The sequence below is a fragment of the Engraulis encrasicolus genome, chromosome 4 (genome assembly GCF_034702125.1).
Source record: "Engraulis encrasicolus isolate BLACKSEA-1 chromosome 4, IST_EnEncr_1.0, whole genome shotgun sequence".
Classification (NCBI taxonomy): Eukaryota; Metazoa; Chordata; class Actinopteri; order Clupeiformes; family Engraulidae; genus Engraulis; species Engraulis encrasicolus.
The window spans coordinates 10,850,839-10,877,190 of record NC_085860.1 but is presented as its reverse complement, the minus strand read 5'-3'; the positions used below and the strand labels follow the sequence as shown (position 1 = coordinate 10,877,190).

At 47.4% G+C, this 26,352-nt stretch overlaps 1 protein-coding gene across 1 annotated transcript in view; it reads left to right on the top strand.

Moving 5' to 3' along the window:
* The window catches only part of kcnq1.2 (potassium voltage-gated channel, KQT-like subfamily, member 1.2), a 298,745-nt gene that overhangs the window by 21,129 nt on the left and 251,264 nt on the right, over positions 1–26,352 (top strand). The window contains exons 7-14 of the mRNA XM_063196671.1: positions 3,517–3,627; positions 5,291–5,386; positions 8,456–8,587; positions 10,913–11,063; positions 16,644–16,670; positions 19,590–19,643; positions 19,943–20,057; positions 22,852–22,920. Of these exons, the coding sequence (XP_063052741.1) occupies positions 3,517–3,627; positions 5,291–5,386; positions 8,456–8,587; positions 10,913–11,063; positions 16,644–16,670; positions 19,590–19,643; positions 19,943–20,057; positions 22,852–22,920 (755 nt within the window). The remainder of the gene's footprint in view (positions 1–3,516; positions 3,628–5,290; positions 5,387–8,455; positions 8,588–10,912; positions 11,064–16,643; positions 16,671–19,589; positions 19,644–19,942; positions 20,058–22,851; positions 22,921–26,352) is intronic.

Below are 26,352 nucleotides of genomic sequence, written 5' to 3'. Positions count from 1 at the left end.
GGAGGAGGAGTTGGAGGTGGAGGAGGAGGAGGAGTTGTTGGAAGTGGAGGAGGAGGAGGAGGTGGAGTAGGTGGAGAAGGAAGGTGGTGTTGGTAGGTAAGGAGAGAGGTAGGGAGAGTGGAGCGTGTAGGCCGGCTGGGCTGGGCCGGGTCGAGTGGAAGGTTATGTGGAGTGGCCTATTGCCGCTGCTGTCTGGCTATTGTTAGCCATCTGATTAAATCCTCCTCTTACCCACCCACACATCACATACACACCACCCCACTTCACCACACACACCACCACTTCATCACCACCACCCCACCCCACCCCTCTTCACCACCACACTTCACCTCCCCACCCCACCACACTCCCTCTTTACTCTTGGCTCTCTAAAGCCTTTTGAAGTGTCTCACCTTACATCAACCCTTCCATTGTTTTGCCACGGCAGAGAGCCGAAAAGGCGGGAATAGAAGGCAGAAAGAAAGAGAGAGTAAGAGAGATAGAGAGAGCGAGAGAGAGAGAGAGAGAGAGAGGGGGGGGGTAATAGTGGGCAGCAGAGAGAAAGTGTGAGTCAAAAAGAAACAGAATGAGAAAGAGAAAGTGCCGGAGAAACTTGAGAGAGAGAGAGAGAGAGAGAGGAACGGGAAGCGTGAAAGAGAGAAATTAAAAAGGTGCAGGGGTGGGGGTGTATTGTACACAGAGAGGGGCGTAGCAGCAGCATTCAGTAAGAGACTCTTACTGTAAGCCAAGTGCACTCCCGACGTGTCAGAATGGGCTCGCCTTTCACGGGGAGCTGCTACACGCACACGCTAAGGTATTTGTTTTCCAGGCTGGCCAGGATTCCTGGGCCCTCCGCGGATTAGCGGAGGGGAATTGTACCCCTGCGGAATGCGCTTTAAAACGGCGGGAGAGTGGTGACAGACATGGACGCCGGCCAGCCAGCCCTGATGAACATCCCATCCTCAACTTCCCATCCCCATCCCCAACCAAGTAGGGTGTGGAGGAGGTGGTGGGAAGGTGGGGAGTAGGGTGTGGAGGAGGTGGTGGGAAGGTGGGGAGTATGGTGGATGGGGAGGTGGGGAGTAGGGTGTGGAGTAGGGAGGTGAGGAGGTGAGGGAGGTGCGGGGTGTGGAGGAGGAGGTGGGGAGGTGAGTGAGGTTTTGAGAAGGGGAGGTGAGGGAGGTTGGGAGTAGGGTGTGAGTGTGGGGCAGGGTGGATGGGGAGGTGGGGAGAGGAGGGAGGTGGGGAGTAGGTAAGGTGAGGGAGGTGGGGAGTAGGATGTGAGTGTGGAGCAGGGTGGATGGGGAGGTGGGGAGAGGAGGGAGGTGGGGAGTAGGTAAGGTGAGGGAGGTGGGGAGTAGGATGTGAGTGTGGAATAGGGTATGGAGGAAGAGAAGGGGCTGAATGAAATTACAGCTTTACAACTGCTGCTCCTTTATGAACAGTGAAACGAACGCCCAGTACCTTTGGAGGTCCCTGTGGTGGTGGTCACGTGGTTTCTCCTGACCCACCTGTGTGTGTGTGTAGTGTGTATATGTGTGTGTGTGTGTGTGTGTGTGTGTTTTCTCTCGCCCTCTCTCTCTCTCTCTCTCTCTCTCTCTCTCTCTCTCTCTCTCTCTCTCTCTCTCTCTTGGTTTGTTTGTGTGCATGTGTGTATATGTGTGTATGTAAAAACTGAAGATCAGAACAGAACAGTTAGAGCTATACAGTAAATGTTTCCAGCTCCTGTTCTGTTTGTTGATATCCACTGTATGTGAACCTGGTGAACTCAGGTCCTTAACAGCTACCATCCTTGTAATGCCATACAGTACATGTATGTATGTATGAGGCCGCACTAGGTATGTACTTTAAGTTTGCATTCCTGTTTGTCTGTCTGTCTGTCTGCCTGCCTGCCTGCCTACTTGACTGTCTGCCTGCCTGCCTGCCTGTCTGTCTGTCTGTCTGTCTGTCTGTCTGTCTGTCTGTCTGTCTGCCTGTCTGCCAACCTGCCTGTCTCTCTGCCTGCCTGCCTGCCTGCCTGCCTGTCTCTGTCTGTATGTCTGTCTCTCTGTCTGCCTGCCGGCCTGTCTGCCAACCTGCCTGTCTGTCTGTCTGCCTGCCTGCCTGCCTGCCTGCCTGTCTGCCAACCTGCCTGTCTGTCTGTCTGCCTGCCTGTCTGCCTGCCTGCCTGTCTCTGTCTGTATGTCTGTCTCTCTGTCTGCCTGCCGGCCTGTCTGCCAACCTGCCTGTCTGTCTGTCTGCCTGCCTGCCTGCCTGCATGTCTGTCTGTCTGTCTGCCTGTCTGCCAACCTGCCTGTCTGCCTGCCTGTCTGTCTGCCTGCCTGCCTGCCTGCCTGCCTGCCTGTCTGTCTGCCCTTGTCTTTATGAACCTCAGAGGCTGGCTTTGACTTTATGAATCTGTTTTAATTCTGTCATCACCAGTACAGTGGCCCAGTATCCCCTCTCTGAATGTTGTTTAATAACTGGAGTTTCTCTGTAAACTTGGCTTTAAAGTAACACTAGCTAGTTTTTCTAGAAGTTTGGACCTGGGATTGTCACTGACACATAATTAATGCCAGAGAGACAGACCTACACCTGACTTAGTGCAATTATAACCTCTGGCAGGTGGCCAGGTAAATTCTGAGATGTCTTTCTGCTTGTTAGTCAGTTATGTTAATGTTTCCAGCATTGTGGTTCTTAAGGCTCCATAACATTTGTTATTGTTCTGAAGATGTTGCGTAAAGACTGGAGCTTCTCAGGCAACTTGACTTAAGATCTCGCATCTATTACTGTATTAGCTTGACTTCAACTCTCCCTCTTGTTATCAACCCTTCGTGTGGAGCCTGTGCTTTCTTAATCAGTTACTGAAGACTCTCGCTACTGTCATAGCAATGTCGTTATGATGTGATTCAGTTATTTCCAGGGCTCTAAATCAACTTTTTTCATCACCACCCAAAATGGCTAGTAGATGCTAATCTTCCTAGCCAAACACACACTCACTAATGGGTCAAAGTGGCTAGTAAGTTGGTCTTTTCTACCGGCCAAACTGAAATGCCAGCATTTGGCCGGTTGGCTGGTGTTCATTTAGAGCTGTCACTTCAGTAAAGAGTGAATAGGCCCACCGACGGGCCCATCTGCATGAAGAGGCTACTTAAACTCTGTCGTGTGTTGCTGCTCCTCTCCCGAGGTAACGGTGGCTGCTATCGGCTATGGAGATAAGGTTCCCCAGATGTGATGTTAATTAATGTAATGTAATGAAATATAATGTAATGTAATGTAATGTAATGTAATGTAAAAAGAGGCTAGTTTACATGTTGCTGCTCCTCTGGAGGTGACGGTGACTACTATCGGCGGCTATGGAGATAAGGTTCCTCAGACGTAATGTAATGTAATGTGATGTATTCTGGAGATAAGGTTCCTTATTGTAATGTAATGTGATGTAATATCTCCACAGGTGACGGTGACTACTATCGGCTATGGAGCTAAGGTTCCTCAGACGTGATGTAATGTAATGTGATGTAGTGTAATGTGATGTAATGTAATGTAATGTGTCCGCAGGTGACGGTGACTACTATCGGCTATGGAGATAAGGTTCCCCAGACGTGGATCGGGAAGACCATCGCCTCCTGCTTCAGTGTCTTCGCCATCTCCTTCTTCGCACTTCCTGCTGTAAATATCCACCCATACCCACAAAAATAAATATCCGTAAAAAATACCTCCAATAATCTCCAATTTTTGACATTAAAGAGTTCATATCCATATTCCTACACTCATGTAATAGGTCTTTTTTTCTTTTTTGCATATAGTTCCTTAACGGTATTGTGATAAGATAGCTAAGATATGACTGGAAAGTAGTGGAGAGAGAGTAATGTGGTAGGGTGGAGAAATTAACCAGGCCGGACTCGAACCCGGGTCTCCAAGTATATGGTACAGATGCTCTATGCAATATAGCACAGCATCCCCACCCACATGTCTTGATCAACGAGGAATTTCAGACTTCAACTTCATAATGCGTAAAACCACTGTCTCCATGGAAAACACTGTAACAGGCAACACGCTTTCAAAACAGCCAACCACAGCTGTAAATATCTCACATATAGCTGATATATCTTATATATCTAATGACTTCTCATCACATTGGCAGCTACGTATTAGGCAAAATTGGGGGCCCCATCAGAATGAGTCACCCTTGAGCGCTACCTCTAATGAGCGCCATAAACGACTCACAATAAATCAGATTTATAATCAAACATTAAAAGATTTTTTGTTGTTTCCATTTTGTCATATCTCTTCAAAGATCATGCCCAAATCCACACCCTTTGATTTTTATGATGTGAATTTGTACAGCGTTTGAAGATTGCCTTCAAGGCTTGTCCTCATTACCTCATTCTGCCTGGCCTGATACAGTATAGCGGCATCAGGGCTGGATTAACACACAGCCCACAGGCTAGGTATGGCTGCAGCCTAGGGCCCCTCACCTGCCAGGGGGCCCCACAGGCTAGGTATGGCTGCAGCCTAGGGCCCCTCACCTGCCAGGGGGCCCCACAGGCTAGGTATGGCTGCAGCCTAGGGCCCCCACCTGCCAGGGGGCCCCCACCTGATTGACAAAAAGTGAAGAAATGCAGATTTGTGCCGCACACTCCTGAGTCCCGTGACCTGAACCAGGCCGACGGAGGGCGAAATGTTGTCACATTAAAAGATCATTTCTGCAACTCGGGAGTGTGCGGCACTCTCTTCTTTCAGGTGTTATACTGGTTGCCAGCACCTCCTTTTCTGGTGTGCGTTTTGCACCTCCACTCTCCAAAATGCAATGTTGAAAAATGTATTTTTCATGTTGAATACAATTTTTAGACATGTTATTCTTAATTAGATAGCTCATAATTATGACATTGTCTATGTAAATATGTCACGAAATCTGTCTTCTGGAGGCCCCCACAGCAACCTGTAGCCTAGGGCCCCAAGTCATCTAAATCCGGCCCTGAGTGGCATACTTTAGAAAAGCCAAGAGTTCAGCTTTCATTACCGAGTGTCACATTGATTCATATTGTGGGATGTTGCTGAGGCAACAGTGACAATACACAATCAAATGACAATATGATGTGAAAATGACAAATTACCTGTAAAAAGCAGTAGGGTGTTGGATGAATTAACCAGATGAATAGGCTCTTTGTGTGATGTAGTTGCATTACTGACACTGTGTGTGTGTGTGTGTGTGTGTGTGTGTGTGTGTGTGTGTGTGTGTGTGTGTGTGTGTGTGTGTGTGTGTGTGTGTGTGTGTGTGTGTGTGTGTGTGTGTGGATGTGTGGATGTGTATGTGTGTTTATGGCTGCAGGGGATCCTTGGCTCAGGTTTTGCTTTGAAGGTGCAGCAGAAGCAAAGGCAGAAGCATTTCAGCCGCCAGATCCCCGCGGCCGCCTCCCTTATACAGGTACTCACACATTTCAGTCGCCTGATCCCCCCTGCTGCCTTCCTCATACAGGTACCGCTGCTGTGTGTGTGTGTGTGTGTGTGTGTGTGTGTGTGTGTGTGTGTGTGTGTGTGTGTGTGTGTGTGTGTGTGTTCCCCGCTGCTGCCTCCCTCATACAGGTGCTGAGAAGGAGAGAGAGAGTGTGTGTGTGTGTGTGTGTGTGTGTGTGTGTGTGTGTGTGTGTGTGTGTGTGTGTGTGTGTGTGTGTGTGTGTGTGTGTGTGAGAGAGAGAGAGAGAGAGAGAGAGAGAGAGAGAGAGAGAGAGAGAGAGAGAGAGAGAGAGAGAGAGAATGTGTGTCTGTCTTTGCTTGTGTGTGTAGGACGTGTGTGTAGGTGTGTGTGGTGAGGGGTGATGACTCTGGCTCCCATTCAAAACCTCAGCCTCCCGGGCCCAGCGTTATTCCATCACCCCCCCCCTCCCCCACCCCTGTCTCCTCTACAGTTGTGTGTGTGTGTGTATGTGTGTGTGTGAGTCTGTGTGTGTGTGTGTGTATATGTGTGTGTCTGTGTGTGTGTGTGTGTGTGTGTGTGTGTGTGTGTGTGTGTGTGTGTGTGTGTGTCTCTGTGTGTGTGTATGTGTGCATGCCCTCGGCTCCTCTCCAGCTTTCCAGCGGAGTGTAGGTGTGTGTGTGTGTGTGTGTGTGTGTGTGTGTGTGTGTGTGTGTGGCATGTAGGTGTGAGAGGGCGTTCCTGTTTGCCTGTTGGAGTGCGAGGGGCGAGGAGCTGAGAGGAGCAGGAAGAGGCGTTGGCACGTCATGTGACACGTTATGTGGCCTTTGTGCCTGCCCGCCTGCGCGCCAACTTGTTAAAGCGCTGATTTACGGCACGGCCTGCCTAGTATCTCACCCTGCTGACAGGAAGCCCTGGCCAGAAAGACGTCCCTCGCCGCGCTGGCCAGAAACACATCCCGCGCCGTCCAGAAAGACGACAGTCTCTCACCGTCACAGCTACTCGCTCCGCTCCACTCTCGCCACTAAATCTTTCATATTCCTGAGGAGGACTCCTGTTCTGTTCCCGCTCCTCTTCTCCCAGGGCCTTGCCAAATAAGCTCCCCAAACCAAACCAGAGTCGAGCACAAACACACACACTACACTGCGCGCGCACACACTAGTCGCTGTGCTATTTGTCGTCTGGACAACCTCTCTCCGCCTGTGTCCGGGTGAAGGTGAAGTGTCCCGTGCTACTCCCCTCCCCCTCCCTAGACACAGGATACAGACAGCGGGCAAATAGCAGCCAGCGCTCTGAGCCAGCCAGACGACAGGTTTCAAGAGACACCATTTATCCTGGAGGCAGAAGGGAACGACCCCAGATGCTGCTGCTGCGAAACGACGTCGACGCGCATCCCAGATAAAATGTCCTCAGTGTGTCGAGGCGGGCAGGGCGAGACGACTCAAACAAACACCAGGCCACGCCACTGCAAACTGCTGACGGGGGAGAATAACTCTGACCACAGTGGTTGGGTTGCTAATAACCCAGTGGTTGGGTTGATAGCCCCTGGCTTGGCCTGAGCTGTGCTGTCTGGGGTTGTAAGATGAGAAGAAGAGCTGCATCTCCTACTGTAGTGCACCAGAGCTGCTGAAAAATATTCACTAGCATGATCCTTCCACTTCAGAAAAAGGCCTTTTTCTCATGGAACCCCCCCCCCCCCAAAAAAAAAACCTTCTGATATATTATTGTCAAGCCGTAATTATTGTCATTACCGTCAGCTGTCATTTAGAAGTTGGAAATGTTAGGTCACAGAGAGTCTATACTTAGACCTCTTATCCTACCAGTTGGATATATAATAATGGCACACTGTCATTATTGTCATTAGCCGAGGGAGTCGGAGCTGGAAATGTTAATTCACTGTAAACATATAACTAGATGTCTGCTAGTGCTCATGTGGCCCAATAAAAGCAAATGTTTCCCTGTGTGCATTTCTATGGATCATTTCTATGGGGTTGGACAGGCATGAACTCTACACACAGGTCAGGTCATGTGTTTGGTTTGAGGTGTAGTATTTGGGGTTTTGTGGAGAAATGAGTCACTAGTCTCTAACCCGCTGATGACCTGTAGACTCCTGACTCCTGATTTTGACTCACACTCTGGTGATTTCCCCTGGAGCTGGAGCTGTGCTGACATACACTCTATTGCTGGCCTTTCCCTTAGGACTGTACTCCTTACCTTAATATATGCATTTGTAACCAAGTTGTTCTGTTATTTCCCCTAGGATTGTACCTCACTCTATCTATTGAATCCAGTGGAGTTCTTATAGTAATTGGTGATACTCGTAGTCTATGCCAGAGGTGGGCAAAACTCAGGCCCTGGGCCCACATGCGGGTCGCTGAACCGTTTCCTCTGGCCTGCAGAGCCACAGCAAGAGAGACGTGTTTTAAATGCACTGCAACACTCTCACTTAACATTCTTACAATGGCTAGCGTCCTGTAGGTTCAAGATAGTAGTCAAGAAATATGTCAGTGTACAGTCAAGAAATGATGCCAATGTACAGTGCTGTAAGCGGGATATATAAATATAAACAAGCTACACCTGCTCCTTCGGTCAATAATCTAAACCCATTGTGGTCATTGGGTGAAAATAATTACACACCACTGGTCTATGCGCTTCAATTAGCCATTTTGTCCTTATTGAAAAGTCAGTAAAATTCAGGGTGAGAGTGAACTCTATTGACAGTTTCCTTAACCCATTTGCGTAGAGTTACTTAAGGCTCTTGGTGATGTCATAGCAATGTTGTTATGATGTAGTAGAGACTTTTCAGCAATGAAGTGAACAGGCCTGCCACACACCACATTCCTCTTCTATTGTTCTGTTGTTGACTTTCAGTGGTTGCCATGTTGTCATCCTTTGTGTTCTCCTCAGATGTTATAGCGATGTGTTATGTGCTATTGTGTTCTCCTCAGACGTTATGGCGATGTGTTATGTGCTATTTTGTTTCCCTTTAGACGTTATGGCGATGTGTTATGTGCTATTGTGTTCTCCTCAGACTTTATGGCGATTTTATGTGCTATTGTCCTCAACTTTGTTTCCCTTTAGACGTTATGGCGATGTTATGCTGCTGAGAAGCCTGGTGGTTGCCCGGCGACGTGGAAGATATACGTGCTCACCGCTGACTACGTGCCCCCCGCCAGCCCCGAAACATCCAGCCCTGGAAACTTCAGAAGACTGGTAAACACACACACACACACACACACACACACACACAAGCACGCACGCACGCACGCACGCACGCACGCACGCACACACACACACACACACACACACTCACAGACAAGGAAGTTAAGTAGTGCTCTTGTTCCATAGGCATGGGCTTAGGCTACAAACAGTAAACAACAGGTTGCTTTGTCCTAGTGTCCTAGTGTTCTCAAGCTAAAAATGCTAACCTCCCTGACCACGTTTCAATCCCTGACCCCGTTTTTAGTTCCAACTCTAGCTCTACCTTTACAAACCTCCTCAGCACCCCTGCTCTGTCAGCTGTTTTGGAATTGGCCCCCGGTGCCTGGTTCCTTAGTTTTGTTCGGTGAGGGAACACAAGGGGTGTGTGTGTGTGTGTGTGTGTGTTGGGGGGGGGTCTGGGTGAGTGAGTAGTTGGGTTAATTGATGAGGAGCAGAGGCCTTTGGCTCAGACAAAGTGTTATACCCCCCCCTTCACTCAGACAAAGTGTTATACCCCCCCCCTTCACTCAGACAAAGTGTTATACCCCCCCCACATCAGCTGGGCGCTACATAGCCCGTAAGTGCTGTGCTAATGTCATGGGGAACTGGCTGTGAATGAGCAAGTATTCCCCCCACCCCCTGTGCGCTGCAAGTGTTCTCCTCTGGCCCTCAGCTTACTCAACACCCCCCCCCCCCCATACCACCACCAGGGTCGCTGACAGCTTTGGCTGGGCCCAGGATAAAGTCATCTAAAAGCCCACCCGCCCCCTCACCACCTCCCTCTCTCTCTCTGCCTTGCCCCCACTCCCCCACCCCACCCCACTTGTTTGTGGTGACCCCGGGCCCCTTTTGTCCCCCTCATACAAAGACACAGTCAGCTGAGATGATGTCACCCGCCCGCCTTTTATGATGTCACCCACCCGCCTCTTTTCTCATGCGACTAAACCTTTGTGGAGCAAAACAACAAGAAGAAAATCTTTGTCCACCACTAAGTCCACACATATTAGAAGATGGGGCTGGCGGCTGAGGGTGAGGGGGTTAGGGTTAGGGTGAGATGGAGTAGGATGGGGGGAGATGAGAGAGAGAGAGAGAGAGAGAGAGAGAGAGAGAGAGAGAGAGAGAGAGAGAGAGAGAGACAGGAGGCCACTTCCGTCTCTTTCTTTATCCCTCTCCCCTGTGTCTTGGTACTAATGAGTCATTCATGTCGGAGATCACTGCAGAGGCTGAAGTCAAATACAGCCAGGGGCGTCTTACTCATTGCAGCGAAAAGCAAAATAAAGGACTACGAGCTGTGGACTTTATTGCCCATCAGACGTTTAGGTCTTAACCTTCTTCAGTGTCGGGCAAACCCAAATCTCTTTATTTTGTACATTTCTTAACCAGTTGCTTTTTACTTTGGTTGAGTTGAACACGTTATAAATTTGATTTACAAAAAGCAAAGCAAAGGAGGTCTGCAAATAAAACCACAGGTAAAGGCAAATGAAATGCAGGTACATGTATGTGGAGAGGAGAAGAGAGGAGAGGGTGTAGTGCAGAGGATAGGAAAAGAGAGAAGGAGAGGAGAGGAGAAGAGAAGATAGGAGAGGAGAGGAGAGGAGAAGAGAGGAGAGGAGAGGAGGGGAGAGTGCAGGACAGGAGCTCAGCTCAGGAAGGCTGCTGCTGGTTGAAACCGGGTCACAGTCCAGTCCCCTGCAGCGTGAAAACGTGACCCAGTCCAGTCCATCAGAACTCTGACCTGTAAATACGTAACCATGAGCTTTAGGGTTTGTATGATGCAATGAGGTTTAAAACTCCCACACACTCTACAAACACTGGGCCAGACAGAGTAAATGTTTACCCAAAAATGACAAAACCGCTCGTGTGTGTCGGGGGGTGCATGATATTTTTAGATTGGGTAAAGATTAACATGTTGCTGATCTGGGAAAACATGTCACTTTCTGTGTTGTTTTGTCCACAATAAAATATAATTAATGCAGTGCAGTGTCATTGTTATTGATTGATGACAAGTCAACACAATGGCAGCTTGAATAGCATGCTCTTAAATCTAGCCGTCGTCATCACAGACTTGTTTGCCAGCTGTCTGAATGGGCTGCTGGTTGCATGGTAATATGCAGTCAGACATTATGGGGTGCCAGTTGCATATTAATATGCAGTCTGCCATTGTGGGTCATTCAGGGCACCACTGTCACTTAGACTGAAGAAAAGTCCAGTCTCTAAGTGATGGTGATCTCTCACTCCCCTCCACCAATTCTGTTGTGATGTCTCCCTTTATATCTCTCTCCTTCTGCATCTCAATATTTTCTTTCTCTCTGTCTCCTCTTCTGTCTTTCCCTCTAGAGTAAACGCTACAAAAGGAAGTTCCGATCCCGTGACAATGGCTCCTTCAGCGGAGGGGACAAGCGCTTGTCCATTCCCCAAATCACGTACGACCACATTGACGACAAAGACGAGAAGAAAGACATTCCCTTCCTGCTGGAGGAGCCCACTGGTAATGATAATAACAATAACAATAATAATAATAATAATTATACATATTGTACCTTTCTTGCTGGAGGATCCCACTGGTAGCACCAGATTACTCTCTTCTCTTCACAACACCAAGCATCAGAGAGCTTATTCATTACTAAGGCCAACTAGAGTCAATGAATCGAGCACAGACTTCAAAATGCTGATAAAAAATGTGGTTTTACAGATGCAGGATTTGAATGTGTGCCACACTTTAATAATGTAATGTGTGAATTGCGTTTATGTGTGATGGTCAGCTGTGCAAAGCAGTTACTACTGAATGCTTCACGCATTCTAAGCAGTTAAACGTGTCACAAGTGAAGCATTTACAAAATGAAGAATGTCAGCTGTGAAACTACACTTACTCAGTTTAGACTCAGTTGTCAAATGGATCTAGTCCAAATGGACAGGCAAGACAAAAAAGCTATTTCGACATTGGACATGTCATTGACATTGGACTAGTCATTGGACATCAGTCCTGGAATATTATTTCAACTTAATATTGCAAACCTGCTCACTCAAGTTGTCTGGTGTTATTTGCATGGGTTTGCCTTTTTTGTTTTGGTCTGAAGTTTGGTATTACTTTGATACATTCAAGTATCAATTGGCATACAGTTATAAACTCTTTGGTCATCTACAATTGTGCTTTTGTCTGCACATGTCATCTATATAAGTCAAAATCTTTGGAGCTTGGGAAAAAAATCTGACACTGAATAGCATGCCTAACTGGAATTATAAATAAGGACACATACAGCTCTAGTAGTCTTGTTTATTTGTTTAAGACACATATTTTGAGGGACCACAAGTTTTTCAAGTTCATACACATATGAATCTGTTTACAATTTGTCCATCAGTGCAGTATTTGACACACACACACACACACACACACACACACACACACACACACACACACACACACACACACACACACACACACACACACACACACACACACACACACACACACACACACACACACATTTTAAAGCTCCAGTCTCACAAACAGGAAGAGGACGTTGAGGCGAAATGCAAACCTTTTTTAGCCCCAGGTACAGAATCCAGGAAACCTATTAAAGTCGAGGTTTGAAGATGTGTTTCAGCTAACTCATCAGCATAGTGGACATGTGGCCCCAGGGGCGTAGCTGCAAATCATGGGCCCTATGTACAATCAGGTCCAATGGACCCCCCCCAGCCATATAGTATCTTCATAAATCAGACTATGTGTGCCCCCCCTATGTACATGGAGTCACACTTTACCCCCCTGAACGACACCCCTGCGTGGCCCCAGAGGTTTCAGTTTATATGCCATGTTTGCTCAAGGCCAGTTGAGGCGGGATGAGGCGGGATGGGCCGGGACGGGCGGGCGAGGAGAGGAGAGGAGAGGAGAGGAGAAGAGAGGAGAGGAGAGGAGAAGGGAGGAGAAGAGAAGAGGGGAGGAGAGGAGAGGGGATGGGAGGAGAGGAGAGGAGAGGAGAGGTGAGGAGAGGAGAGGAGAAGAGAGGAGAGGAGAGGAGAAGAGAGGAGAGGGGAGGGGAGGAGAGGAGAGGTAAGGGGATAGGAGGAGAGGAGAAGAGAAGAGAGGAGAGGAGAGGATTGGGGAGGAGAAGAGAAGAGGGGAGAGGAGAGGAGAGGTGATGAGAAGAGAGGAGAGGAGAGGGGATGGGAGGAGAGGGGAGGTGAGGAAAGAAGAAGAGAGGAGAGGAGAGGGGATGGGAGGAGAGGAGAAGAGAGGAGAGGAGAAGAGAGGGGATGGGCCGGGACTGGTGGGCCGGCGGGTGCGGAGAGGAGAGGAGAGGAGGAGAGGAGAGGAGAGAGGAGGGGAGGAGATAAGAGGGGAGGAGAGGAGAGGGGTGGGGAGGGGAGGGAAGGAGAGGAGAAGGGATGGGCCGGGCGGGCGGGCGGGTGAGGTGAGAAGAGGAGAGGAGAGAAGAAGAGGAGGGGAGAGGGGAGGGGAGGGGAGGGGAGGGAAGGGGAGGAGACGGGATGGGCCAGGCCGGGCTGGCATGTGAGGAGGAGAGGAGAGGAGAGGAGAGGAGAGGAGAGGAGAGGAGAGGAGAGGAGAGGAGAGGAGAGGGGAGGGGCCAGGCAGGCGGGTGAGGAGAGGAGGCTTCGGGTGTGGAGTTGTTTGTGTTTGGGCTTAAACTCCGTGACTCCCTATCTCTCTTGTGCGTATGTATATGTACGTCTGTCTCTCTCCTGTGCGTATGTATGTACCGTAATTCCTCGAATAGTGGCCGGGGTTACTATTAAATTATAATTTTTTTGACCAGGCTATTAATTGGGGTAGGCTACTATTTGAGGGGGGCTCCTATTTTTTATGTTTTTTTTTAACGATTGTCATTTTGTGGGGGAAAAAAACCTAAGCTCATAATTTTTACATTTATTAATTGTTAATTCATATTTCGAGTCTTAGGCCTATTGCGCACCATTTCATTTGTTTCTAATTAATGTCGTTAACAAATGTAGGCCTACAACATGTGACGCCGTCTATGGTCACGTCTGTGATGTATATAGCCCTACCTCAGTAAGTTTCATCGCCATGAGAGTGCCACAAGATGTAAACTTAAAAAGAACTAACAGATGCGTGCACATCCACATGTCTGGACCGAGATGAATAGCGTAATGAAACATAGAAGGACTTTTTAAAAAACAGTCTTAAACGCTGGCCTGTTCTGTGTAGTAACATCAGCGCAGCTCGACATGAGGGAACATCATTCACGGCCGTAAAGGCTATATATCTTTGGCGCAAAGCTATTTCAATGCCAGCGCTTCTGTTCTTTGGACAGGCAAGCCCCATATAGTCTCTTGTGATTATTTAATTTCAAATAGATACGCATCTTTCGGGGCTCACGAATGTCAGAGCAGTTTGATGCAACAGCAGTTTGTGATGCAATTCTGTTTGATGATGTGCGCAAAAATCGCCATTCTCCTTCACCGGGGCAATGTGGATGTGTCTCCCACTGCCCGTCAACTTCCAAAGACAACGTCTCGTGATAGTGGTGGGAAATGCAATGTCATCTCATAATCATCTCATATGCGATGTAATCTCAAAGCGTGCATGCGATTTCATCTTGGCCGGTTAGAGATGGCACCAGTTTGCTTTTTAAAATGTCTGCACCCTGTGCGCCGGGAAAGCTGTTTTCTTTTTTTAAAATTAAAAAAAGAAACCTGCTTCATCATTGGCGGGTAGGCTATGCAGTGACTGTACTGTTTGCCCAAGAGCCTCCCGTAAGCACCTGTTCGGCGTGATCTAGCGCACTCGCAACAGTTGCAACAACCTCGCGCATGCAACTCCATTGAAACGTGGACTTCAGGTCTATTCTGAGCAATATGAACCAATTGAGTCGGCTTTGCTATTAAGCAAAATATTTAACTTATGTCTACTTTACTAAGATAAGATGTATTTTGTGTAGGCTAGTATTTGGAGACATCACCTTGCCCTTTCTGCAAAGCGCTTTCGGGAAGCACGTCTCTCTCTCTCTCTCTCTCTCTCTCTCTCTCATACACACACGCCAACTCGTCCAATTCCTCGCAAGACGCTATGTTTAATGTCACATGGCTCGTCTTGTTGGATACCAGGCAAATAAGCAAGCACCTTAAGTTTCGATTGTGCCGCTTGGAGAGGAGGCATTCCAACTGTTACAATTATAATAGGCTATTAAAGTAGGCCTAGGCATCGTCTACAAACGTTCCGAAATTGTTTGGACTTTAACACGTTGTGCAAAATGCGTCATTTCAAAACGCACCGGTTACTAAATGAGGCCGGCTACTAAACGGGGCCGGTGTCTATTTTTCCAATTTTTCACAACACCCGGTTACAAAACGAGGCCGGCTACTATTAGGAGCCCGGTTACAAATCGAGGAAATACTGTATGTATGTATATACTGTATGTGTACCCCTCCAAGCCTTAAGGTGGACACCACATGGACTCAGAGACGGCCAGATGGAAGTCATTACTGCAGCACGCACAGGCGATTACTGGCCGTGTTTACCTGGGTGCTGTGCAGGCCTCATCAGTTAGCTACGGGATTTATTTTGCATGACAAAAATACGCAGCGAGTGGCCTCTCCCTCGGGAGGCCGTTATAGTGTGTATGTGTGTGTACGGTACGCACATATTGTATATTTGTATTTTCCACAGTGTGTGTACGGTACGTACATATTATATATTTGTATTTTCCACAGATGTATAGCTCATCTACAGCTTCGGTCTGTTTTCGTCTGTCAGTTTCTTCCTGATTGCATTAAGGCCACTTCAGCGACTGCTTCTCGAAACACATTTCAGCTGGAGTGCATGATTTAGTCATAAGAGAGAGGTGGCTAGATCATTTTTGGAAAGCTGTGGTAATGGAAAGACAAATTTCTGGAAGCTAACTTTAGGGATGTTTACTCACATAAATATGACCGTTTACAGGACTCTAGTGTTCCATTTCAAAAATATACTGTGTGTGTACGCATGCATCACTTTTGATGCCAAGCACTGAAAATGTACGGTACTCAAATGAACCCATGGTATGCATGATTGCTTCTGCAATTAGATGAGGAAAAAGTTCAGGATCAATTTCTCTGAATCCTGTACGCCTGTTTTTTTATTATATATTTTTTAAGCTTGTCATGTTTCATTTAAATCCCAACCTTCTTAATTATAATGTAAATAGTGTTTTTTCCATTTCGGATGAGTTGCTCTGTGTGGAGCGATGCTTTTGAGAATGAAGCTGCATATGCCTCCAGGCACAAATCCAGAATATAGCACTAACGGATGAGTTTGTTGGATGTGAAAGAGGCCGTCGTGCTGAGTGGAGTGAAATGGTGTGTCTGGTCCAGATTGTGCTGAGTAGAGTGGAGTGGAGTCTGGTCCAGATCTTCCCCTGCGCTAGTCATTTATCTTGACCCTTTATGACCTTCGCTATCAGGTGGCATTATCATCAAAGCAGAAGACTTTCCAGTGGAGAAGAACTACCAGCAGAGAAGCTACAGATAAAACATGGAATCTGGTTTGGTGCTTAATTGGTGGAGTGTATTTGTCAGATAATGAGCAAAACCATATGTCAGTCTGCCTTTGAACTGTGAAAAAACCCTTTGGAGACTTTAGGACATTCCCTGTGTTGGTTTCTACTAATGGGTAGCGTGAGTGTTTGATGGGGAGTATTTAAGCAGTATTTATAGATCAGTAACGGTTTTACTGGGAGGGGGACATTTCAAACAAACTCAGGCCTTTAGCTGCGGCGCAATAATGTGCCCGTGAGAACTCCACCTCGTTAAAGAAGACCAACTGTAGATGAGAACTCCACCTCGTTAAAGAAGACCAACTGTAGATGAGAACTCCACCTCGTTAAAGAAGACCAACTGTAGATGATGCTCCATAAAGTCTCCTGAGTGGGATTCACACGTCAGGGATTTGCTGGCCTTGCAGATCAGCATCTGGCCCTCTGCAGCGTCTCCCCCTCGCAAAGCTGTTTAAAAGATGCCATGAAAGATGGGTGTGTGTATAGTAAAAAAAAGAAGCCATGAAAGACGGGTGTGTGTGTGTATAGTAAAAAAGATGCCATGTCTCTTCTCACAGGCATCACCAGGATCTTCAAGCAGTCAGGTGAGGCTTATGGTGCCGTGTCTGTGTCTTTGTTGTGCTGTGTGGTGCTGTTTTCTATATCTTTTTGTGTGTGTGTGTGTGTGTGTGTGTGTCAGGTGAGGCTTATGGTACTGTGTCTGTGTCTTTGTTGTGCAGTGCGATGCTGTTTTCTATCTGTGTGTGTGTGTGTGTGTGTGTGTGTGTGTGTGTGTGTGTGTGTGTGTGTGTGTGTGTGTGTGTGTGTGTGTGTGTGTGTGTGTGTGTGTGTGTGTGTGTGTGTGTGTCCAGTGCAGAGCCTTGGCCCCCATTCTTAGTGTTATCTGCGTGACTTTGTTGTGATGCTGACCTTTAGTTTTGGCCGCTGTGGGAACAGCCTTGTAAAGTGAAACACACACATTTTGTAAACTCACACATCTCCCCAGCGGAAGGAAGCCACACGCTCAGGTCAACAGCAACACGGCTACTTGAGGAATTATTATTAAGGCTGTGTGATGAAGATAGGTCAAACTTATGGTCAGACATTTGGCAGATGTAAAAAAATAAAAATAAATACAAATCCTCAATCCCACATGGGAAATTTCATACTCTGTAATTCACACCGTTGTATGAAAAAAACACTACCACAAAGTGAAAAAAACGCTGGTTGCCTATTCAGTAGCCAAGAGGTTCCCAGGGGCATATAATTAATGAGGACTCCAGGCTCTTCTATGATTTACCTCTTAACTTAACCTGGTTTACTCCTGAACCTCAGGACCACACAAAGTAATTAAGCCAGGACGACAGGCCAGACAAGACAAGGCAAGACAAGACAAGACAGAGCCTCTCTAGTCATCGCACCACCAGATGTACTCTTAAATCCATCACTTGCGTGTGTCTCTGGTGTTGTGAGCAGATACCCAGTGTTTATCCACACCCCCTCCTCTCTATCCCCAAGCCTCCAGCCTCCAGAGGATCTAAGGCAGTTTTTCAGCTGGGCCTCCACCTTGTCATCAGTGCTCACGCTCCTCTGGGGCGGTGTTCAGTGCAGTGCAGTGCAGGCAGCAGAGGAGACCTTTTGGCTGGTGGGCTGGTTAGCTGGCTGGCTGCTACCATCAGTGCAGAGTAGAGCAGTGCAGGCCTTCTGGCTGGCTGCTCCATCAGTTTATTGTTTGATTTCTCCCCTCCTCTTCCTTTGCCAAATTAATTTGTGTTGAGTGCCCTGGGCCCTGTTAGGGAGAGGGAGGTGGAGATGGGGGAGGGCCCTGTTAGGGAGATGGCGGTGGAGGAGGAGGAGGAGGAGGAGGAGGAGATGGAGTAAAAGGAGGAGGAGGTGCAGGAGGAGGAGGAGGTAGAGGAGGAGGAGAAGGTGGTGGAAGAGGAGGTGTAGGAGGAGGAGATGGTGGAGGAAGAGGAGGAGGAGGTGGAGGAGGAGAAGGTGGTGCAGGAGGAGGTGGAGATTGAAGGAGGTAGAGGTGGAGGAGGAGGAGGAGGATTAGGTGGTGGAGGAGGAGATGGAGCAGGAGGTGGAGGAGGAAGAGGAGAAGGAGTAGGAGTTGGAGGAGGTGGTGGTGCAGGGCTAGCTGGTGATTGAGGCAAGTGCGGTTCCGGTTCGGACCAGAGCGATAATAAATGTGAACATTGTGGAGTGTCACTGCTCAGAAATAAAACTGTCGTCATTGTTTCATTTAATCATTATCCAGGGCCTTATCGCTTATCTGTCTGGCCTGGCTCACACACACACACACACACACACACACACGCACGCACACGCACACGCACACGCACACGCACACACACACACAAACACACACACACCCTGGCCTGCACTCCGGGAGGGCCCCTCCCCTTGTCATTTTGGCCCCCGCATGTTTTCATTTGCCGGGGCCCTCCATGGCAAACGTGTTTGAACAAACAGGCATGATATTAATAAAGCAGCATTGTTTGTGTAGTGGATAAGCCCAGTGTGGTTCTGATGAATGAGAGAGAGAAAGAGAGAGAGAGAGAGAGAGAGAGAGAGAGAGAGAGAGAGAGACGGGCCTGCAGGGGAAGACAGCCTGCTGTTCACAAGTCACCGCTCCACACAGCTCACTGTGGCCTTCTATTCTGCTCTCTTATGCTCTAATCTTTCCTTCTCTTCTCTTCTCCTCTCTTCTCTTCTCTTCTCTTCTCTTCTCTTCTCTTCTCTTCTCTTCTCTTCTCTTCTCTTCTCTGTCTTGTCTTGTCTTGTCTCGTCTTGTCTTGTCTTCTCGTCTGGTCTGGTCTGGTCTCTTCTCGTCTTGTCTCGTCTGGTCTCGTCTCGCCTCGTCTCGTCTCGTCTCGTCTCGTCTCGTCTCTTCTCTTCTCTTCTCTTCTCTTTTTGTTAATTTCATTTCTTCTCTCTTCCCTTTGTTCTGTTGTGTTGTGTTCTCCTTTCTCAATGTGGACCCAAACTAGCAATGTATTGTGTTGCCCATACGTACTGTATGTCTCTGTGACAAACCACAGCCCTTTATTATGGAGTGCTGTGCATGTACTGAAATGATGCAGATGTGGCACAGAGCAACACTTTTCATACACATACCAAACCTTCAATCTTCAAATCTTCAATCTTCAAATCTTCAAATTGTACCACTGTTTAGTAGGAATAACCTCATACAGTAAAGTAATTTATGTAGCGACAATATATTCTGCAACAATACAGTAGGGTCTGCGGTTCTGTGTTCCTGTGTTGCTTGCATGCACGTGTTGCATGCTTGCATGGTATGTTGACATGATGTGTTGCCTGCTTGCATGCCTGCATGGTGTGTTGACGTGTTTGCCTGCTTGCATGCCTGCATGGTGTGTTTGCCTGCTTGCATGCCTGCATGGTGTGTTGAGGTGTTTGCCTGCTTGCATGCCTGCATGGTGTGTTCCCATGTGTTGCCTGATTGCATGCCTGCATGGTGTGTTGACATGATGTGTTGTTTGCTTGCATGCTTGAAGACCCTCCGCACCACTCCTGGTCCTCTTTCACACTGGGCTGCCCTCCCTCACCAGGTATCAGCACACTCTTGTTTTTCAGCTCTTCTAGTTTCTCATTGTACTGTTTTGGAGTGCATTTCTCAAAAACATAGTTGCTAACTACATTATTTACTTAGCTATCAGCTAGCTGTTGCCTGCAATGCAATTTCCCATTGGCAACTATCCAAGTTGCTAACTGGCTAGCAACTTTGCTTTTGAGAAACGCACCTTTGAGTTGCATTCACTCTTACATACTTTATTTAATATATAGTGTTAAAGCAATGTGTTATATAATTTTACCTCATACTGAATGAATTAATTTTGATTAATTGTAGTGAAGAAAAAGCTGGATGGAGGCCCGGGAGACATTACGCGAACAAACAGCCTTGTGGACGACATCGACTTCGTCAGTGAAGACATCGCTTTGCCAGTGGTGACGGATCCAGCACAGTGAGTTTTATTCTGAGCTTTTTTTCCCCCTATACTACATCATGTTTCTATGTCCATCCACCATTATAAACCACATACATCCACCATTATAAACTCTTCACATCCACCATTATTAAGTCTACACATCCACCATTATAAACCCTACACACCCACTCATACCTCTCCAAGTCTTTTACCCACCATTATAAACCCTACACATCCACTCATACCTCTCCAAGTCGTCTACCCACCATTATAAACCCTACACATCCACTCATACCTCTCCAAGTCGTCTACCCACCATTATAAACCTTATATATCCATTCATACCTCTCCAAATCCTCTATACCCTCACCCATCTGTCCAGCCATCCATTTATGTATGCGTGTGTATACATCAAATGTCCGCTGCACCCCCCACACCAGAAACCAGAAGCTTTCTGAAGATAAACCGTTCACGTATTAAGTCTCACGTACTGTATAGTGTTGACTGGTTGAGTTTAAATCCTGCAGTCTATTTCTATTTCATGCCCTGGCTATTAGAAGGTTAGGTCATCACAGACCTATAGAGTGATCGAGGACTGAGGTCATAGCACACACAGCATGCAGAGGCTGTGGCCTGAAGCTGACACTAGAGCTGGATTACGTACGTGTTGCCTCTTATGCAACTCATAATTCTTATTTCCATCTGGGTATTCCTCAGTAGTCTCTAAACAGACGAGAATGACAAGATTGATGCGGCAGCCAGTGAGAACATACTGCATGAAATTATGTTTTTGTGCAAGTTGGGTTGGCTGAAAGATAGTGATGTTTTTGTTCCTTGTCAGGTTGAATTGACACAGAGTAGGTTTGCTTAAATGTTTTATTTCCTAAAAACGACTAGAGGTTGGCTGTTGGCTGCCCTGTTTTGTCATTTGCTAAAGTCATCACAGTGTTTTGAGGGAACTCAAAATCACATTTGGCAAAGGGATCGCAGGAGCTGCCTGCCTGTCACCCCTGGGGCAGGGTTCTGGGAATGCGTCCCGCATCTTTTAAGAGCATTGGACACGTCAGACTGACCTTAGAATAATATCCCGACGTGCCGGCGCTGCGCAGAGCAGAGCGGGTTTCCGTGGAAGTGTGGCCTCGACTCGACTCGGCAAGCTCAGGTTTTGACACCCTCGGAGGTCTGGACTTTGCACTGTACCTGTGTCAACAGCTTATCAGTCAAGAGAGCACCGGTGGTGGTGGTGGAGGTGTGTATGTGTGTGTGTGTGTGTGTGTATTGGTGTGTGTGTGTGTGTGTGTGTGTGTGTGTGTGTGTGTGTGTGTGTGTGTGTGTGTGTGTGTGTGTGTGTGTGTGTGTGTGTGTGTGTGTGTGTGTGTGTGTGTTCACCGGTGATAACATGTGCAAGGGTCCAGGGGCTGCCGTGTTGAGTGGCAATGGAATGCAAACTAACAGGAAACTAATGCCCCAAAGAAAAAGGGGTGGGGGGTGAGGTGGGGGGGTGGGGGTTGAGGTGGGGGGGTGGGGGGGTGGTCATGGGGGGGACAAAAACAACTCACTCTGTGACCTATGTCCTCTGTTGCTGAGAGACTGAGACTGTAAAAAAAGAAAAAGAAAAAAAATGGCTCCGCTCCTCCATATTCACTGTAAACAGACCACATGGGCCAGAAACATTAGTATTCAATCTTAGGCCCACCTTAGGAAATGCCATTTAAATCTATCAGGATTGTTTTCAAAAGCGAGAATATTTCATATACCTAAAGAATATAGCTGTTGCATTGGACTCTGACGATTTCAAAGGTTTCCAGAGGCTACATCTTGGGAACATATGTGGTATCTTCTAACTCTGCTTGGTGGAGGGTCCATTTTTTTTCCTTCCCAGTCAGCATGTATAGAGGCCTATTTTCTCTGTTTTGGTCGTCGGGTTATCTTATTGAGAGGTCACACAGTAAACAAGCTATTTTCTGTCCCGGCACCTGAAAATAGGTGGTGTCCACTAAAGGCTTTATTCCACGTGCTAATCAGGATGTTTTAAGGTAGCATGTGATTTCATTAGGCCACTACTGAGCATGAATTCACACTGGTCTTGGCCAGCAGGAGCCATCAAAAGGAATATCTCCTAAGTGGATTTGATGTATTTGTGTACAGTTTGATGCCTTCGAAAATGAATGCACAAAGAGTATGCCTGCACTTTGGGTGCATCTGCATGTGTTTTAACTCTTAAGTGTATTTCTGTGTTCGTCTGTGCCCGCTTGTACTGTACACTGTAGGCTCTTGTGTGTCTTGCTTGCGTGCACAAAAGTAGCATGTGAATATACTGTAGTGTTTATGAGAGCATTTGGCAGTGGTGGTGGTGGCGGGGTTGATGGTGGGGTGTCCTTCTTCTTGTCCATGTGGTGGTGTTGATGATGATGGTGGTGGTGGTGGTGTGTCATGGTAGCGGTGGCGGTGCTGATGGTTGTGATGATGGTGGTGATGGTGGTGGTGTGTCGTGGTGGCGGTGCTGATGGTTGTGATGATGGTGGTGATGGTGGTGGTGTTGGTGTGTCGTGGTGGCGTTGGCGGTGGCGGTGGTTTCGGTGGCAGCGGTGATGGTTGTGATGGTGGTGGTGTGGTGTCCTTCTCCTCCATGTGAATATAGTGTTGATAAGAGTGTCCTTTCCCTCCTCTCTCCTATGTTTCTTTGTGCCGGTTCCACCCTTCTCTTCTTCACTTCACTAATCCAATCTCACCTCCGCCACTCCTGCATTCCACTCCTGATTCAATATGTGTATTCAGCATCCTCCTGAACGCTCTCTTCTCTCTCTGCACACATGCTTCTCTCTTACAGCCTGTTGACAAGCCCATTTGTGGCAAAGGTCCAGGACTCAATCTCAACACAACACTTGAACACAAGAAGGTACCGTACTTTCCTCTCTTTATTCCATCACACCACACCTCCACCCCACCACACCCCTCCCCTCCCCTCTGCAGCCCTGGTCACTGGGCTTCCCTGGATTTACTGCTTTTTGCTCCACTTTTTTCTACTGCTGTTTATGGCCCTCTGAAAGCATGTGATGCTGTCCAGAGCAAAGTGGACAGACCATTTAAAAAATGTACCGATCGCTGATATGATCTGATTGCAATCCGATATAAATTGTGTTTGCTCAGTTCAGTCTCGCCTGAATTTTGGGCCTAATGTGATGAACGGTAATTCAATGTTATTCTTCAAATTCTTCCATCTTCGTCTCTTATATCAGGCCTGCTCTGAATGTTTGTTTTTGCCCTACTCTACTTTCCAGTGGCCGTTGTGGAGCCGTGTTTCCGTTGTGTATTTTATGTAATTTGGGTCCTGCAAAAACAAGTCTGATCAATTCATTCATCTTTCTGCCAGTCTGTCTTTTCACTGATAATAATTGCTACAATAGAGAAAGCCCCACTGATACTACAGTGCTATGGTCCATTCACTCCTGATGCTACAGTCCTATGGTCCTGATGCTACAGTCCTATGGTCCTGTTGCTACAGTCCTATGGTCCTGTGTGCTACAGTCCTATGGTCCATTCACTCCTGATATCCTATGATGTGTTACTTTTCTAAGCTTGTGTGGTATCGGATGTGATGCCATGTTACGGCTTGTTGGTTTGGGGTGCCTTGAAATTTTTCATGAATTGAAAGGGTGCCTTGCTTAGAAACACTGCTTTACAGTGTAGTTTGCTCTTCTGTCAGGCCACAGATTGGAAGCAGACTTGCCTCTCATTCAGACAGATGTAGAGAGAAGAGAGAACAAGCTCTAAAAGTACATCCTCCAAATGTACTTAGTGAACTCTGAAGAGCCATTCACCCTTTTTACAAGCTGATGAAGCCCTGAAGCAATTATTTGAAGGGTTGCGAAAACAACTTATTAAACCAGAATGGATTTGACGTTCCTTCCCCGTACCGGGTTATGAGCAAGAGAGCCTGATTGACCCCTGTGTTGAGTTCACCTTGCAGCTGTATAGGAACTAGCAATGCTAACGTACTCTATGACTTGGCTTTGGCTCGCTCTGAGCCAGTCGCAGCCCATTATAGGTTTTATTTTATTAGTGTACGTATACACACAGCCCTCTCACCTGCTTAGCGGCTCCTCAGTCCTCAGTCCCCCCTGACTGACCTCAGGAGCTGGGCTTATTCTCCTCAGGAGCTGGGTTATTCTCCTCCTCAAGAGCTGGGTTTCTCCTCCTGGTTTGTCCTCCTGGTTTCTCCTCCTCCTCAGGAGCTGGGTTCATCAGCTGGGTTATACTCCTCAGGAGCTGGGTTATACTCCTCAGGAGCTGGGTTATACTCCTCAGGAGCTAGGTTATACTCCTCAGGAGCTGGGTTATACTACTCAGGAGCTGGGTTATACTCCTCAGGAGCTGGGTTATACTCCTCAGGAGCTGGGTTATACTACTCAGGAGCTGGGTTATACTACTCAGGAGCTGGGTTTCTCCTCTGTGGAATAAGGAACTAGCATTACCACCCCATTCCCACTGTGTATGGGTTCATACGTTTATATCCCTCCACCACGTATCCAACCTGGGGTAATAGTGTAGTCATGTACATTTATATCCTGCTTGGTGTAATAGTGTTCATGTTTACATCCAGGGCCCAGACTCCACACCACAGCACCCCATTCCCACTTTCTGAGGGGCATACATTTATACCCACCACATATCATACATTTATACCCACCACATATCATACATTTATACCCACCACATATCATACATTTATACCCACCACATATCATACATTTATACCCACCACATATCATACATTTATACCCACCACATATCATACATTTATACCCACCACATATCCTCCACTGTGCAATAAGGCAGCCATGTTTACATGCAGAGCTCAGACCTACAACCACCAAACCCTTCACCCACCACATGTAGAGGACACATACGTTGATATCCACCACGTAAACTGAAACCATTCACCCACCACGTGTAGTGGTTGTATGCGTTTATATCCACCACCTAAACTGAAAGACGTGAACTTCTCGTCCCCCTTCTTCATATTCTCCTCCCCCGCCACCACACAACACCTCTTTCCCTCTTTCCTTTCATCAACCTGATTCCTGGCGGTGTGCTTGCACACAGGGCCGTGTGTTAGCGAGGTGAGAGTCACATGAGAGGGAATTTCACGGTAGGCCTTCCAGTACGTGGAGATCAAGAGGTTTAGATGTGTGGCTGTGTTGTGTTGTGTTGTAATGTGGGGGGAGGTTGTGGGATTCTGCTCCTACTACCGTACATACTAATGCACTAATGCTGCGGCCTCACAGGACGGCCCAGAGGTGATGTCCTGCATTTGCTCCTATGAGGTCATCACCTCTGGTGTAACAGTGTAACGAAATGTAATTTCATGAATCTTACATCTTCCAGTGAAGGTTGAGAGCTGTGACTGTGTGTGGGTATGGGTGTGTGGGTGTTGGGGAAGGTTGTGGCTTATGCTCCCACTACTATAATTAATACACTCTTATTCTCATAAGAGATACACTCTCACAGGATACACTCCTGGATAACCTACTTTACGTGTAGTATAAAAGTAGGAAGAATGCTACTGCTGCTAATGCTGCCTAACAGAAAGTGATGTCCTGCCTGTGCACCCATATTCATATCCATATCCATAATCCAATCCAAAATTCAAATTGATTTCGTTCAGTTCAGTCGTTCACTCACTGGCTCCGTTGTAAGAAACGCAGTACTTACTTTACAAATGTTACGGTGGGCCTTCCAGTAAGTGAAGATAGATCAATAATTGTTAATGTGGGAGAAGGTTGTGGATCCTGCTACTGCTACTGCTACTGCAGCCTCCCAGTCTATAGGTGATGTCCTTCCTGTGCCCCCATGAGCTCATCTGCCCCGGTGCGGTGAAGTGTAATGAACGCAGAGTAACCAAATTGTGGAAGAGCAGGTTTTGATTAATAGAAGCTAATGCTGAGCCACGACCTCCTTATCATGTCTTACCTAGCTCTCATGCTCTCATGGGATTCATAAGCTAATGAGTCATACGCAGGGCCAGATGAATGCACAGGCTAGATATGGCTGCAGCCTAGGGGCCCCCACCTGCCAGGGGCCCCCACAGGCTAGATATAGCTGCAGCCTAGGGTCCCCACAGGCTAGATATGGCTGCAGTCTAGGGCCCCCCACCTGCCAATGGGGGCCTCTGATTGGCCAAAAGTGAAAAAATGCAGAATTGTGACAAGATGCAATATTGAAAAACTCTGTCATGTATTTAATACTCCTCTCAACTGTTGTTAGACATATTATTCTTAATTCCTACCTCGTAATTATGACTGTGTGTATGTGAATTTGTCCCGTAATT